This window comes from Erpetoichthys calabaricus, chromosome 8 (assembly GCF_900747795.2).
Source record: "Erpetoichthys calabaricus chromosome 8, fErpCal1.3, whole genome shotgun sequence".
In the NCBI taxonomy this organism is placed as follows: Eukaryota; Metazoa; Chordata; class Cladistia; order Polypteriformes; family Polypteridae; genus Erpetoichthys; species Erpetoichthys calabaricus.
Window position 1 is genome coordinate 144,528,555 of NC_041401.2, and position 12,853 is coordinate 144,541,407.

The following is a 12,853-nucleotide window of genomic DNA, read 5'->3' on the forward strand; positions in this document are numbered from 1 at the left end:
CCTTCTCTAGAATTTTACTTAAGAAAGGCAGGTTAGAGATGGGTCTATAATTTTCAAGAGCAGAGGGGTCGAGATTATTTTTCTTAAGTAGAGGTTTAACTACAGCAGTCTTAAGACAGTCTGGGAAGACCCCCGTATCTAATGTCAAGAACATTATCAATAAGCACGCCCGATACTTCTTTGAAAAAATTTGTTGGTATTGGGTCAAGGGCACAGGTGGAGGGTTTCATTTGAGAAATTATTTTATGTAAATCAGGTAAATCTATCCTAGTGAAAGAAATTAATTTGTTTATTATGGAGTACTGGGGTTTAGGAGGATTCTTAGTGTTGGGGAGATATACTATGTTATTTCTAATATCATTAATTTTTTGATTGAAAAATACAGCGATAGTTTCACAGGTTTTACTGGAAGTACTTAGGAGGCATTCCTTTGAGTTACCTGGGTTTAACAGACAATCAATCGTCGAAAATAAGACTCTGGGATTACTAGCATTGTTATTTATAATCTTAGAGAAATAGCAGCGCCTCTAAAGACGGACTGTGTTACTGTATTCTGTTATTTTAACTTTTAATATTTCATAGTCAATAGTTAGTTTAGTTTTCCTCCATTTACGCTCAGCTCTACGGCATGTTCTCTTTAAATCAGACACTCTTTGGGTCTTCCATGGTATAACAATGCTAGAAAATTTTTTAACTGTCTTTTCAGGTGCAACTATGTCAACAACAGCCCTCACTTTAGTATTAAATCTTTCCACCTTACTATTTACATTCTCCTCACTATTATAGTTGGCACTATAAACGGACTGATTGATGGACTGTATGGTCTCCTGTGATTTGCCAGAACCTCTTACCTTCTTACTGTATGTTCTTAGCCCATCCTACCTGGCATGTAAACAGAAACTTCCCAGAGGTGTAATTTTAAGTCTCATTTCATGGGACCCTTTAAACATTGCAGTGATAAATGTCCTTATTTCCTTATCTGTAAAAATACTTTCATCTAAAGGCAATGTTGACCTAGCTTGCAGATGAAGTAAGACCTAGTGAATAATAGCAAATAAAACCGTTCAGGCATTGTAATAATATGTCTCAGGCTAGCAGTCTAAAACCTTTTCAATTTTAGCCATTTGATTAGAAAGAAGAACTGCATTTCTGTGTATGCCAGATTAATGAAAGCATGAAATCCCCAGCAACCCACATGTGCATATACTCGACACTCAAGTGCTAAATACAGTTAAAGGTTACTGTGGCCTTATGATGGGAGCTCTGGAACCAGTAAAGTGCATCTTTTTACTCGCATAAAGGGGCCGGCCTTGGTGTTCATTTTTTGGATGAATGTTTATTTCATTCTTGTTCCCTACCATACTCGGCCTTGTTTGGTTTTGCTGTCATATTCAGAGTAGACACTTAAGAGGCAGGCATGAGTGCTCTACTGACAATAAATTAGGAGAATCTATGCAGACTAACATATGGATACATGCTCTGGAACAATACAATGGAATGTATTGTGATCCTTAAGGGATAAAACTATTTGTATAAGCAAAAATGGAGTATTGAACTCATTCTATTGTTTGGGTATAAATTAGCTATGCTTGTGTGGGCAGAAAAGTATAACCATAAGATATGCATGTATGGTTATGTTTTACAGAGTTGGGGTAATATTAATAATAAAAACTCAAATCATTTCAGCATGTACCACAATTAAGGCTGTCACCATTAAAGGAACGCTACCATGATAGGCTCCACGGAAGGAATAGCGGCAGACACAGACAGAGTTGTTCAAGCTCCAATTCAGAATTCACCTGTCTGTTGGGCCTACCAGTAGTAAGACACAATGAGGACTGCAATGGATACCTTCCAATTAGTCATTCACTCTATAAGTACATATTCAGTGATGTTGGTTTTCATTTTTGTACATGTGTGGAAAGTGCTGATTGACATTGCAATGAAATTTTATCTTCATGAAGTCCTAATTCATTATGAAGTCCTGTTCATTATGCTGTTATCTCAGTCAGAGGTGCTGGGAGCTACTCCCTATGATGGGAACATGTCCTGATTGAAAAGCTCCCTTTGACTTGTGTCACACTAAACTGGGTTGATCACATTAACCCATGAGAGATCTTTAGCTATGTCCTTGTGAGTTACATTCTGTTCCTTGGGCTGATAATTGACACAGGTCAAGTAGATATAGTAAAGGCCTTCAATCTGAGAGAAACAGAAACTAAATGAGCAAGAGTAAACATTAAAAAAAATCAAGTGAAGGCTCAAACACAAAGTGGTTAAAAGCAAGAGGTGTTATAGTAAGCAGAAAACAATCAGAAATACAATAAGCTACAAACTTGAGAGAACTGAAATTGAACTCAAAGGCATCCACTACAGAGTCTACCTAATTTAAAGTAGACATACAAATTCAGCACAGTAAGGTCATCTCAATAAAGACACCAACACAAAATACAGAGAAAATAGCTGAAATTTGCATGCAACTGAGTGAACTTCATTAGGAAGCAATTGGAGTGTGGGAAATGTGCTATATATTATTATTATTATTATTATTATTAATAAACTTTCTGTTGTGCAATCGTATGTCAAACACAAGGCAGTACTGGTGAAAAGTTAATAAATGTATTATCACCTAGCAGCTCACTATTAAGCCATTTCTGGAGAATCCATCCATCCATCCATCCATTGTCTCCCGCTTATCCGAGGTCGGGTCGCGGGGGCAGCAGCTTGAGCAGAGATGCCCAGACTTCCCTCTCCCCGGCCACTTCTTCTAGCTCTTCCGGGAGAATCCCAAGGCGTTCCCAGGCCAGTCGAGAGACATAGTCCCTCCAATGTGTCCTGGGTCTTCCCCGGGGCCTCCTCCCGGTTAGACGTGCCCGGAACACCTCACCAGGGAGGCGTCCAGGAGGCATCCTGATCAGATGCCCGAGCCACCTCATCTGACTCCTCTCGATGCGGAGGAGCAGCGGCTCTACTCTGAGCCCCTCCCAGATGACTGAGCTTCTCACCCTATCTTTAAGGGAAAGCCCAGACACCCTGCGGAGGAAACTCATTTCAGCCGCTTGTATTCGCGATCTCGTTCTTTCGGTCACTACCCATAGCTCATGACCATAGGTGAGGGTAGGAACATAGATCGACTTTTTCACCACGACAGACCGATGCAGCGCCCCCATTACTGCGGATGCCGCACCGATCCGCCTGTCGATCTCACGCTCCATTCTTCCCTCACTCGTGAACAAGACCCCGAGATACTTCAACTCCTCCACTTGGGGCAGGATCTCGCTACCAACCCTTAGAGGGCACTCCACCATTTTCCGGCTGAGGACCATGGTCTCGGATTTGGAGGTGCTGATTCTCATCCCAGCCGCTTCACACTCGGCTGCGAACCGATCCAGAGAGAGCTGAAGATCACGGCCTGATGAAGCAAACAGGACAACATCATCTGCAAAAAGCAGTGACCCAATCCTGAGCCCACCAAACCGGACTCCCTCAACGCCCTGGCTGCGCCTAGAAATTTTGTCCATAAAAGTTATGAACAGAATCGGTGACAAAGGGCAGCCCTGGCGGAGTCCAACTCTCACTGGAAACGGGTTCGACTTACTGCCGGCAATGCGGACCAAGCTCTGGCACCGATTGTACAGGGACCGAACAGCCCTTATCAGGGGGGCCGGTACCCCATACTCTCGGAGTACACCCCACAGGATTCCCCGAGGGACACGGTCGAATGCCTTTTCCAAGTCCACAAAACACATGTAGACTGGTTGGGCAAACTCCCATGCACCCTCCAGGACCCTGCTAAGGGTATAGAGCTGGTCCACTGTTCCGCGACCAGGACGAAAACCATACTGTTCCTCCTGAATCCGAGGCTCGACTATCCAATGGACCCTCCTCTCCAGGACCCCTGAATAGACTTTTCCAGAGAGGCTGAGGAGTGTGATCCCTCTGTAGTTGGAACACACCCTCCGATCCCCCTTCTTAAAGAGGGGGACCACCACCCCGGTCTGCCAATCCAGAGGCACTGTCCCTGATGTCCATGCGATGTTGCAGAGGCGTGTCAACCAAGACAGTCCTACAACATCCAGAGCCTTGAGGAACTCCGGGCGTATCTCATCCACCCCCGGGGCCCTGCCACCAAGGAGTTTTTTGACCACCTCGGTGACCTCAGTCCCAGAGATGGGGGAGCCCACCTCTGAGTCCCCAGGCTCTGCTTCCTCATTGGAAGGCATGTTAATGGGATTGAGGAGGTCTTCGAAGTACTCCCCCCACCGACCCACAACGTCCCGATTCGAGGTCAGCAGCGCACCATCCCCACCATATACAGTGTTGACACTGCACTGCTTCCCCTTCCTGAGATGCCGGATGGTGGACCAGAATCTCCTCGAAGCCGTCCGAAAGTCGTTCTCCATGGCCTCCCCAAACTCCTCCCACGCCCGAGTTTTTGCCTCAGCAACCACCAAAGCCACATTCCGCTTGGCCTGCCGGTACCTATCAGCTGCCTCCAGGGTCCCACAGGACAAAAGGGTCCTGTAGGACTCCTTCTTCACCTTGACCCCTCCTTTAACCGCCACCTTATCATGGTGGAGGGGTTTGCGTGTCCCAATGATCCTAGGAGCTCTGTTGTCCGGGGCTTTATGCCCCTGGTAGGGCCACCCAAGGCAAACTGGTCCTAGGTGAGGGATGAGACAAAGAGCGGTTAAAAAATACCTCCTATGATGAAAAACAATTTTGGACGGCGTTTTCCCTTGCCCGGACGCGGGTCACCGGGGCCCCACTCTGGAGCCAGGCCTGGAGGTGGGGCTCGATGGCGAGCACCTGGTGGCCGGCCCTGCACCCATGGGGCTCGGCCGGGCACAGCCCGAAGAGGCAACGTGGGTCCCCCTTCCCATGGGCTCACCACCTATGGGAGGGGCCAAGGAGGTCGAGTGCAGTGTGAGTTGGGTGGTGGCCGAAGGCGGGGACCTTGGCGGTCCGATCCTCGGCTACAGAAGCTGGCTCTTGGGACGTGGAATGTCACCTCTCTGAAGGGGAAGGAGCCTGAGCTAGTGCGCGAAGTTGAGAGGTTCCGGCTAGATATAGTCGGACTCACCTCGATGCACAGCTTGGACTCTGGAACCAATCTCCTTGAGAGGGGCTGGACTCTGTACCACTCTGGAGTTGCCCCCGGTGAGAGGCGCCAAGCGGGTGTGGGCATACTTATTGCCCCCCGACTTGGAGCCTGTACATTGGGGTTTACCACGGTGGACGAGAGGGTAGCCTCCCTTCGCCTTTGGGTGGGGGGACGGGTCCTAACTGTTGTTTGTGCGTATGCACCGAACAGCAGTTCAGAGTACCCACCCTTTTTGGAGTCCCTGGAGGGGGTGCTAGAGGGCATACCTTCTGAGGACTCCCTCGTTCTGCTGGGAGACTTCAATGCTCACGTGGGCAATGACAGTGAGACCTGGAAGAGCGTGATTGGGAGGAATGGCCCCCCCGATCTGAACCCGAGCAGTGTTTTGTTATTGGACTTCTGTGCTTGTCACGGATTGTCCATAACGAACACCATGTTCAAGCATAGGGGTGTTCATATGTGCACTTGGCACCAGGACACCCTAGGCCTCAGTTCGATGATCGACTTTGTGGTCGTGTCGCCGGACTTGCGGCCACATGTCTTGGACACTCGGGTGAAGAGAGGGGCGGAGCTGTCAACTGATCACCACCTGGTGGTGAGTTGGCTTCGATGGTGGGGGAGGATGCCGGTCAGGCGTGGTAGGCCCAAACGTGTTGTGAGGGTCTGCTGGGAACGTCTGGCAGAGCCCCCTGTCAGAAGTAGCTTCAACTCCCACCTCCGGCAGAACTTTGACCACGTCCCGAGGGAGGTGGGGGACATTGAGTCCGAATGGGCCATGTTCCGTGCCTCTATTGTTGAGGCGGCTGACCGGAGCTGTGGCCGAAAGGTGGTCGGTGCCTGTCGTGGCGGCAATCCCCGAACCCGTTGGTGGACACCGGCGGTGAAGGATGCCGTCAAGCTGAAGAAGGAGTCCTACAGGACCCTTTTGTCCTGTGGGACCCTGGAGGCAGCTGATAGGTACCGGCAGGCCATTTCTGGAGAATGATTCTGAATTCATCAGAAAAATCAAATTTGATTTTGTTTTTTTCTAAACTAAATTTCTAAAGTCTGGCACCACACAGTAAAAATGAGGACATTACAAAGGGTAAATCACCTTCTGGTAGTGGATTTCCAGTGATGATACATTTCAGTAACACCTCAGTGTCACTCTCTGCTTCCATGTCCCGTAATGGAACTTCAAAAAGAGGGGCCTCCAATAAATCTTCTCCTGCTGATACATAGGAATCATCGGAAGACTCTGTTTGGACAGATGAAAGCAGTAAGGTTATGGACAACATCATCAGTTACAGTAACATTCTAACAATAACAAGCCTAGATAAACAACTGGTGTATGAACATGAATTAGGCAGAATCTGGAGTGGATCCTGCAAATTGCAATGATAAAGAAATGCTGTTGTCATAAATTATTGTGAATGAATCTGGAAAATGTTTTAAAGAATATTGTGAACGGTGTAGCAAGTGCATGTTCTCACAATGAGCAATGGTGTAGCAGTGCAGCATATTTTTCCAAAAAAATAATATATTACTTCCCTTTGGTGGTATAAACATAAAACATGGTTCAGGGAGCTTATAGAATCATGACAGCAGAACTTCTGAGTTTTGAAAAAATGTACTATACAAACACAAGAGACATATTTATAACTAAACCTCTTATACAGAATAATGTCGAGAAAAGTCATAAAAATGGTTTCCCAAAGGTGGTACCAAATATATCTGTGTGTGTATGTGGGTTTACAATACTCTTGTACTTGTCACATTACTACTTCTACTACTATATATATATAGTCACACACGTGCAAGTAGGAGGCAGCTGAAGCGCTTAAGTAATGATAATACCACATCCCACCAGGGGGCAGCGGGGTGCACTAACTGTTTTTCTCAGTTCCCTGCAGACCGTTCCAGATCAATGCTACCAGGTTCCAATACCTCAGAAGACGTCACTTCCAGGTCCAGGGCCCCTCGATGATGTCACTTCCTATATGGGTCTTTAAAGCTGCCATCTTACCACCAAGAAATCAGTTCTGTTTTGGACTCAGTATTGCAAACATCTCTGTCAATTTAAAAACCTTTTGCAGCCAGGGATATTATACGGGTGGCTGCCCCAAACCTTTTTATGATGCCTGGTCTGTGTTTTTATCACTATATATATATATATATATATATATATTATATATATATATAGTATATATATAAATTTATATGCAATATTTGTTCTTTATTCCTGTGGTATTGCATGTACATATATGTGTAGTGTTAAGTGTTTAAATGTATATAATAAAACGACTGCTCCTGATTATAACACTTACAGTACATTGAAGAAAAACATAAAAACTATATATAAGCTAATAAAATCAGGTCTTAAGGGAAAAAAGCCTAGGTCAGCTGTTTAATTTAACATCTTCTTTGTTTCTGCTGTGGTATCGGACATATTTTTTTTATATTTTAGATGTTTCATTTTATCATTTCAGAATGAAAAGAAACTTCCTAATCAACGAAGGTAGATAGAGTTTATAAAGGACTACATGTTAATTAAGTGTTATTCCAGTATTTTTCTAAATATTTGTCCTTTTTACTCTAAATTATTTTTCACACTATCACAGAAAATGATCAGCTACATCATGCAGTGGCGTCACTAGGGTTGGTGTCACCCAAAATGGTAACCTAGGCCAGATTAAGACCCACACAGGCCTCTGAGTGACTTGATGAATAGAACTCCTTAACAGAGAATTAATCATACTTTAAACAATATGCAGACACCCGTGTGTTTAAAGTAGCACAGTAATTCCCATTATTAATGGTGTGCAGATTGCTTCATTGAGCCTCCTGTTGATGATTTCAGCCTTCGACTCTCGATTGTTTCATTAAGCATTTCCCACTTGGTGTTTTCCGTGTGAAATACTGCACAGAAATTTTAGAGACAGTCATTTGGGTGTCAGCCCCTCTGATGGTGTCACCCAGTGCGATCCACACACTCCGCAGCCTGCTGGTGACACCACTAGCTACAGCTCATCTTACAGCACCACCACATTGAACTAAAATCAATTTAAAGAAGTCCTGTCATAATGATTCAGCAACAATGCAAGTGTTAACTTCTTCATATTAAATCTGCGCAGTATCTTTAACATGCTATCTTCTGTTTAAACACATGGAACTCGATTGATTTAGTGTTCCTCATTAAAGTCTCCATCTTTAATCACTGAGGTTGACCATATAGGTATATTTTTTAAGCTTTAATAGTTATCAATTATCCTTGACGTTTACAGCACCAACAACTGTCCAGCTCTGTCACAAGTTTCTGGAGAAACTGAGAGCTACAGTATGTCATATGCTAAAATTGGTCTTGATGATACCAATAAAATTATAGGCTGGTAATAATTACACTGTCATCATCAAAATAGTGTCATGGTTTAATTACTTTTAACATCATTTTGATAATGAAAAATGAAAAAGTGAATGCAATGCCAGTGTACAATTTTCCTTAATTTTTAAGTTTTGTGATGATTTTCTTGCATCTTAAATAGCTTGAAGACACAATAGCATAAGGCTGCAAGCTAAGGTCTCACCACTGGCTGCATAAAATATTTGCTATTATAAAAAAACTGTTCTTTTTCATTCCTGTAAATTTGTGTTATTTTTTCACCGTGTAAGGTAAAGCAGTGATTTTTCTGAATTATGAGGGTTAATTTTGCTGTAGTAGTATTGCATAATTTTGTAATCTTGTTAAAAATACAATTTTTTAAAATTGCTACAGCAAAATCATGGAAATTTTCAATGTGGTGTAGATTTCTTATTTTAGCATTTCTTACAAAAAATGTAAGGAGAGTATTTACTGAATGATATTCAGCTTTGAAAAGAATGCATAATAGAGATGAATGGACCATAATGAAATGAGGTTGAAAATGGAAGCCTCTCCAAATTCACATGTATGAAGTTTCAAATTTTGTTTTTCATTCTGACATCAGAATTAGAATTATTGATAAAATGGAGCTGAATATGTACATTCTTCAATTATGCCAGTCCAACAACACACACATATTTATCCTATGCTTATTTTCTTGTGACCTGCTGTGTGTTAATGATTAACAATGTACTAAATATAGTACAAAAGTTATTTAGTGAAATAGTGGAGATTGTGTACAGTGATGGGAATCCCTTGAGGCAGCTTCTTCAGTCAGTGACCCCTTATGACACAGTTTGGTCTAAAAACTATAAAATATGTAAGAGAGCATTGTTTTCAAGGTGGGCCCATTTTAGAAAGACAAACAGATTGCTAGTGTGAATGCTGGTACAGTGCAATAATTTAAACATATTCACAGAGACAATAAAAATGGCATTTTTAAGTCTTCACATAAACAGAAACTGTCATATACTGCTTATACTGCCTGACTGAAATTGTATTAATAATCAGTTTGCTATTAAACTGGGGTAGCAGAAACACTTACCGATCTCTGGGGACATTGGCCTTGACTTTCTTCTGACTTTCTGGATTTTCTCTTCTTTCACAGTTTTCACTTTTGTCTTAGTCTCCAAAGCAGGTCCCCTGTCTGTTGTCTCAGGGTGTATTAGGATTGTTGGGATCTCTAGTCTGGAATGAGGGGTCACGGGACTCTCTGGGGGCTCAATTTCCATTTCTTCTTCTTCTTCTTCTTGTTTAAGAACATAGAAGCCTGGAGATGGGATTGGCAAAGTTCTTTCAAAGCCTGTGACTGGGCAAGCCTGGAGAGGTGTTTCTTCTTCTTTGAGTATTTCGTTTTCAGTTATTGGTATTAAAGGTTTCAGATCAGCCCATTGAACTGAAGTTTCTGTTTCCTCTGTTTGTATCATTGTAGCTGGGAAGGAAGGAGGAGGTGAATCTTCTCTTCTTCTCTGTAGTGGTTCATGAGGTAAAGAGACCGAATATATTTCTCTCTGACTGATGTGTCCCCGTTGTTCTCTTATGCTAGAAGGCTTTTCAGTAGCTGAAGAAAGTGGCGTACTGTCTACCAAGCCATCATTTTCTGATGATAGGTCACCAGTTGCAATGCTCCTAACTAAAGGTTTCCTAATATTTAAAGGCTGTTGTGTTATTTGCTGTTGTTGTTGTTGCTGCTGTGGTTGCTCTTGTTGCTGCTGCTGCTGGATCCTTTCTCTGTCTTGTAACTTTTTAATTACCTGAGGTGGAATGGGCTCTAACTTTTTCAAAGGGGTTCTTCCACTCCTGTGAGCAATCTGATCAGTGGAGAAGGATTTTCCAAGTTGAGGTTTCCCCACAACTTTTTTAATGCGCTGTAGTTCTTCCGTGAATTTGTTCTCGATATCCTGAATTTTATGTGTATATCGAGGCCTATCATCAAATGAGGAAGCTTTTTGTTTGAACATTGATCTCCTCTGAGCCGCCTCTGCTCTTAATGCTTCCCGCAAGTCCTCTCTTGAGCTCTCTCTTGAGATTCCAGTTCTGCTCCTTTCATCATCAGATTGCTCAAAGGAACGTGCTCGATGGAATCCAGCCCAAGAGCGACCAGAAATTGATCCCTCAGGCTGGTCAATACTACGTCTTCTTTCTTCAAAGTAACGCACTTTCTCAAAGATTTTAGAACTTGCACGTGTCAACTTGGGGGAGGGACGCAGGGTCAGATCTTTCCTTGAATATTCACTCAGTGGTGTTTGTGGACGGGAATCCTGGGTGCTGGTCTGAGAGAGTGCAGACGATTTAGGCTGTTTGATCTTCTCTTCAAATTCTCCTGGGACTGTATCCTGGTACTCGATGGGGGTTATTACTTTCTTACGGGGGGTCAAGGGGGTGAGAGGGGCTGACGCAGAGCGACCGGGCAAGGACGTCGAGCTACAACGTTGGCCAATTTTGGGAGAGGGAGGTGGGAGAACTTGGGGTCGGGAAGAGGGATACCTGAGGGACCCCAGGTCCCGTTTCTGCTCCAGCTCAGCAGCCTGGCAGCCATAGTCTTCCCTCAAAACGTCTTCAGAAAGGCTCCTGAAAGAAGGTGATTAAGGGAAACTTTCTGTTAGAGCTAAGGTCTAGGAGGTGGTGGAACCCAGCGATTGGGAATTAGGCAGCAAGGCAGTGGCCTTTATATCAATAACTGGGGGCTAAGTGTCTGGTTTTTAAAATGTGCTACTGTATGTGAAGGAAATGTCAAACACTACATACCATAACAAAACTTTGTGAATGATTATGTATAATCTTGGAACTAAAGGAGCGCTGTGTTAGCAGGAAGGTCTGGGAAGCAGCACAGTAAAAGACAGTACTGTCAGGTTAGCAAATGATAAATGATAAGTGGCTTGCCTTTACTGTACATTCTCTCACTGCAAGCAGAGCTTAATCAGAAATATTATGCAATTTGTAAGTGTGTGGTGAGTCATGAACATCATTTAACATGAAAAGAAAAAGATTTGATGCCACACAGTTATCATTAAAATGATTCAGCTGCAGTAAATATGGTGCAGACAGCATCGTGTGGAAAATAAATATTTCAAACATGACTTTGTATTGCACAGAAAAAAAAGTATAAAATGTTAACCAGATTGAATCTGCAAAAGTAAGAGAGGCCAGAATTCCACCACAACGTTAGACTACAGTATATTTTGTCTACTGTGCAAAAGTGTTCAATAAAGGCTGTGCTGAAATACATAACATGCAAAAAATGTGGCCATGCAAAAAGAGAAGCTCATCACATTTTTCAGTTGGAATTGGTTAAAAAGTGTGAATTTAATATTATCAAATTATAAAAGCTGGTCTTAATAAATAGCAAACAAAGCGAAAACATACCTACACCAAATTACCTTTGTGCAGTATGCCGTTTCATTTTTTAAGACATAATGCCTTTGTGTTAGATTATCATCAAAACAGAAGTTTCAACAAGATCATTAGGTTTACTACTACTGCTTGAAGAAAAGGCATCATTTCCATGAAAGTCAAATAATAACAATAAAGTAGAAAATATTCAAAATGTGAAGGTTAATGAAAGCAAAATAGCTGCATGCCATCCAAAGAAAAGCCCAACAAAGTAAAATCCCAAACATCCACTCTACAGCATGCAGAATAAACAATGATAAACCAAAGGGGTCGATGGTACCATATACACCAAGAGAAATTCAAAACGATATTGAACTAATGCTTCACAAGTACATTAAAGTACTATTTGAAATTCAGTCAAATAGCCCCATATCAAAATAATGTACAAGGAAAATGAAACTAATATGTAACTGCTTGGTTTACAACTTGGAAATTACTTTATATTGAATGCAAAGGAAATAGGGAATGCAGCATTTTCAGTTTAGTCAAACATATGTTGAATTTCATTCTGTCACATAAAAAAGATGACAGTAGTGTCCGCTGACATAACAGAGTAGTCACATTGTTTACAGCATCACAATGCCGGGACTAGTGAAGGTAAAAGGAATTGCATAGTGAGTAGTCTACGTTGAGATTTGTTACACCATTTCCACCTAGGCATTTATGTTTATAACGTAAAGCTGAAAATGTACTTTTAGCAGAAAATGATAGTCCTTGATGTTTTGGAGACAATTTAATAAATTGTGTGTGTTTTTTTCTCACTATAAAAGGTATACCTTAAAAGATTTCCAATGTTCTGCACTTTTGAGATACGAGTTGGGCAGAATTTAAGAGAGATCCTAAAAGAATGAGTAAATAATTTGTTTGAAGAGTTACTCTGTAGTGCTTGACCGACAACGATGAGTTACTTTTGAATGTCTTGTTTGGCATGTTCAAGGAGGTTGCTGGCAGGCTTTACC

At 42.6% G+C, this 12,853-nt stretch overlaps 1 protein-coding gene across 1 annotated transcript in view; it reads right to left on the reverse strand.

The window, feature by feature from the left end:
• The window catches only part of spega (striated muscle enriched protein kinase a), a 450,531-nt gene that overhangs the window by 248,621 nt on the left and 189,057 nt on the right, over positions 1-12,853 (reverse strand). The window contains exons 4-5 of the mRNA XM_051931209.1: positions 9,547-11,072; positions 6,198-6,341 (exon numbers count right to left, since the gene is read on the reverse strand). Of these exons, the coding sequence (XP_051787169.1) occupies positions 6,198-6,341; positions 9,547-11,072 (1,670 nt within the window). The remainder of the gene's footprint in view (positions 1-6,197; positions 6,342-9,546; positions 11,073-12,853) is intronic.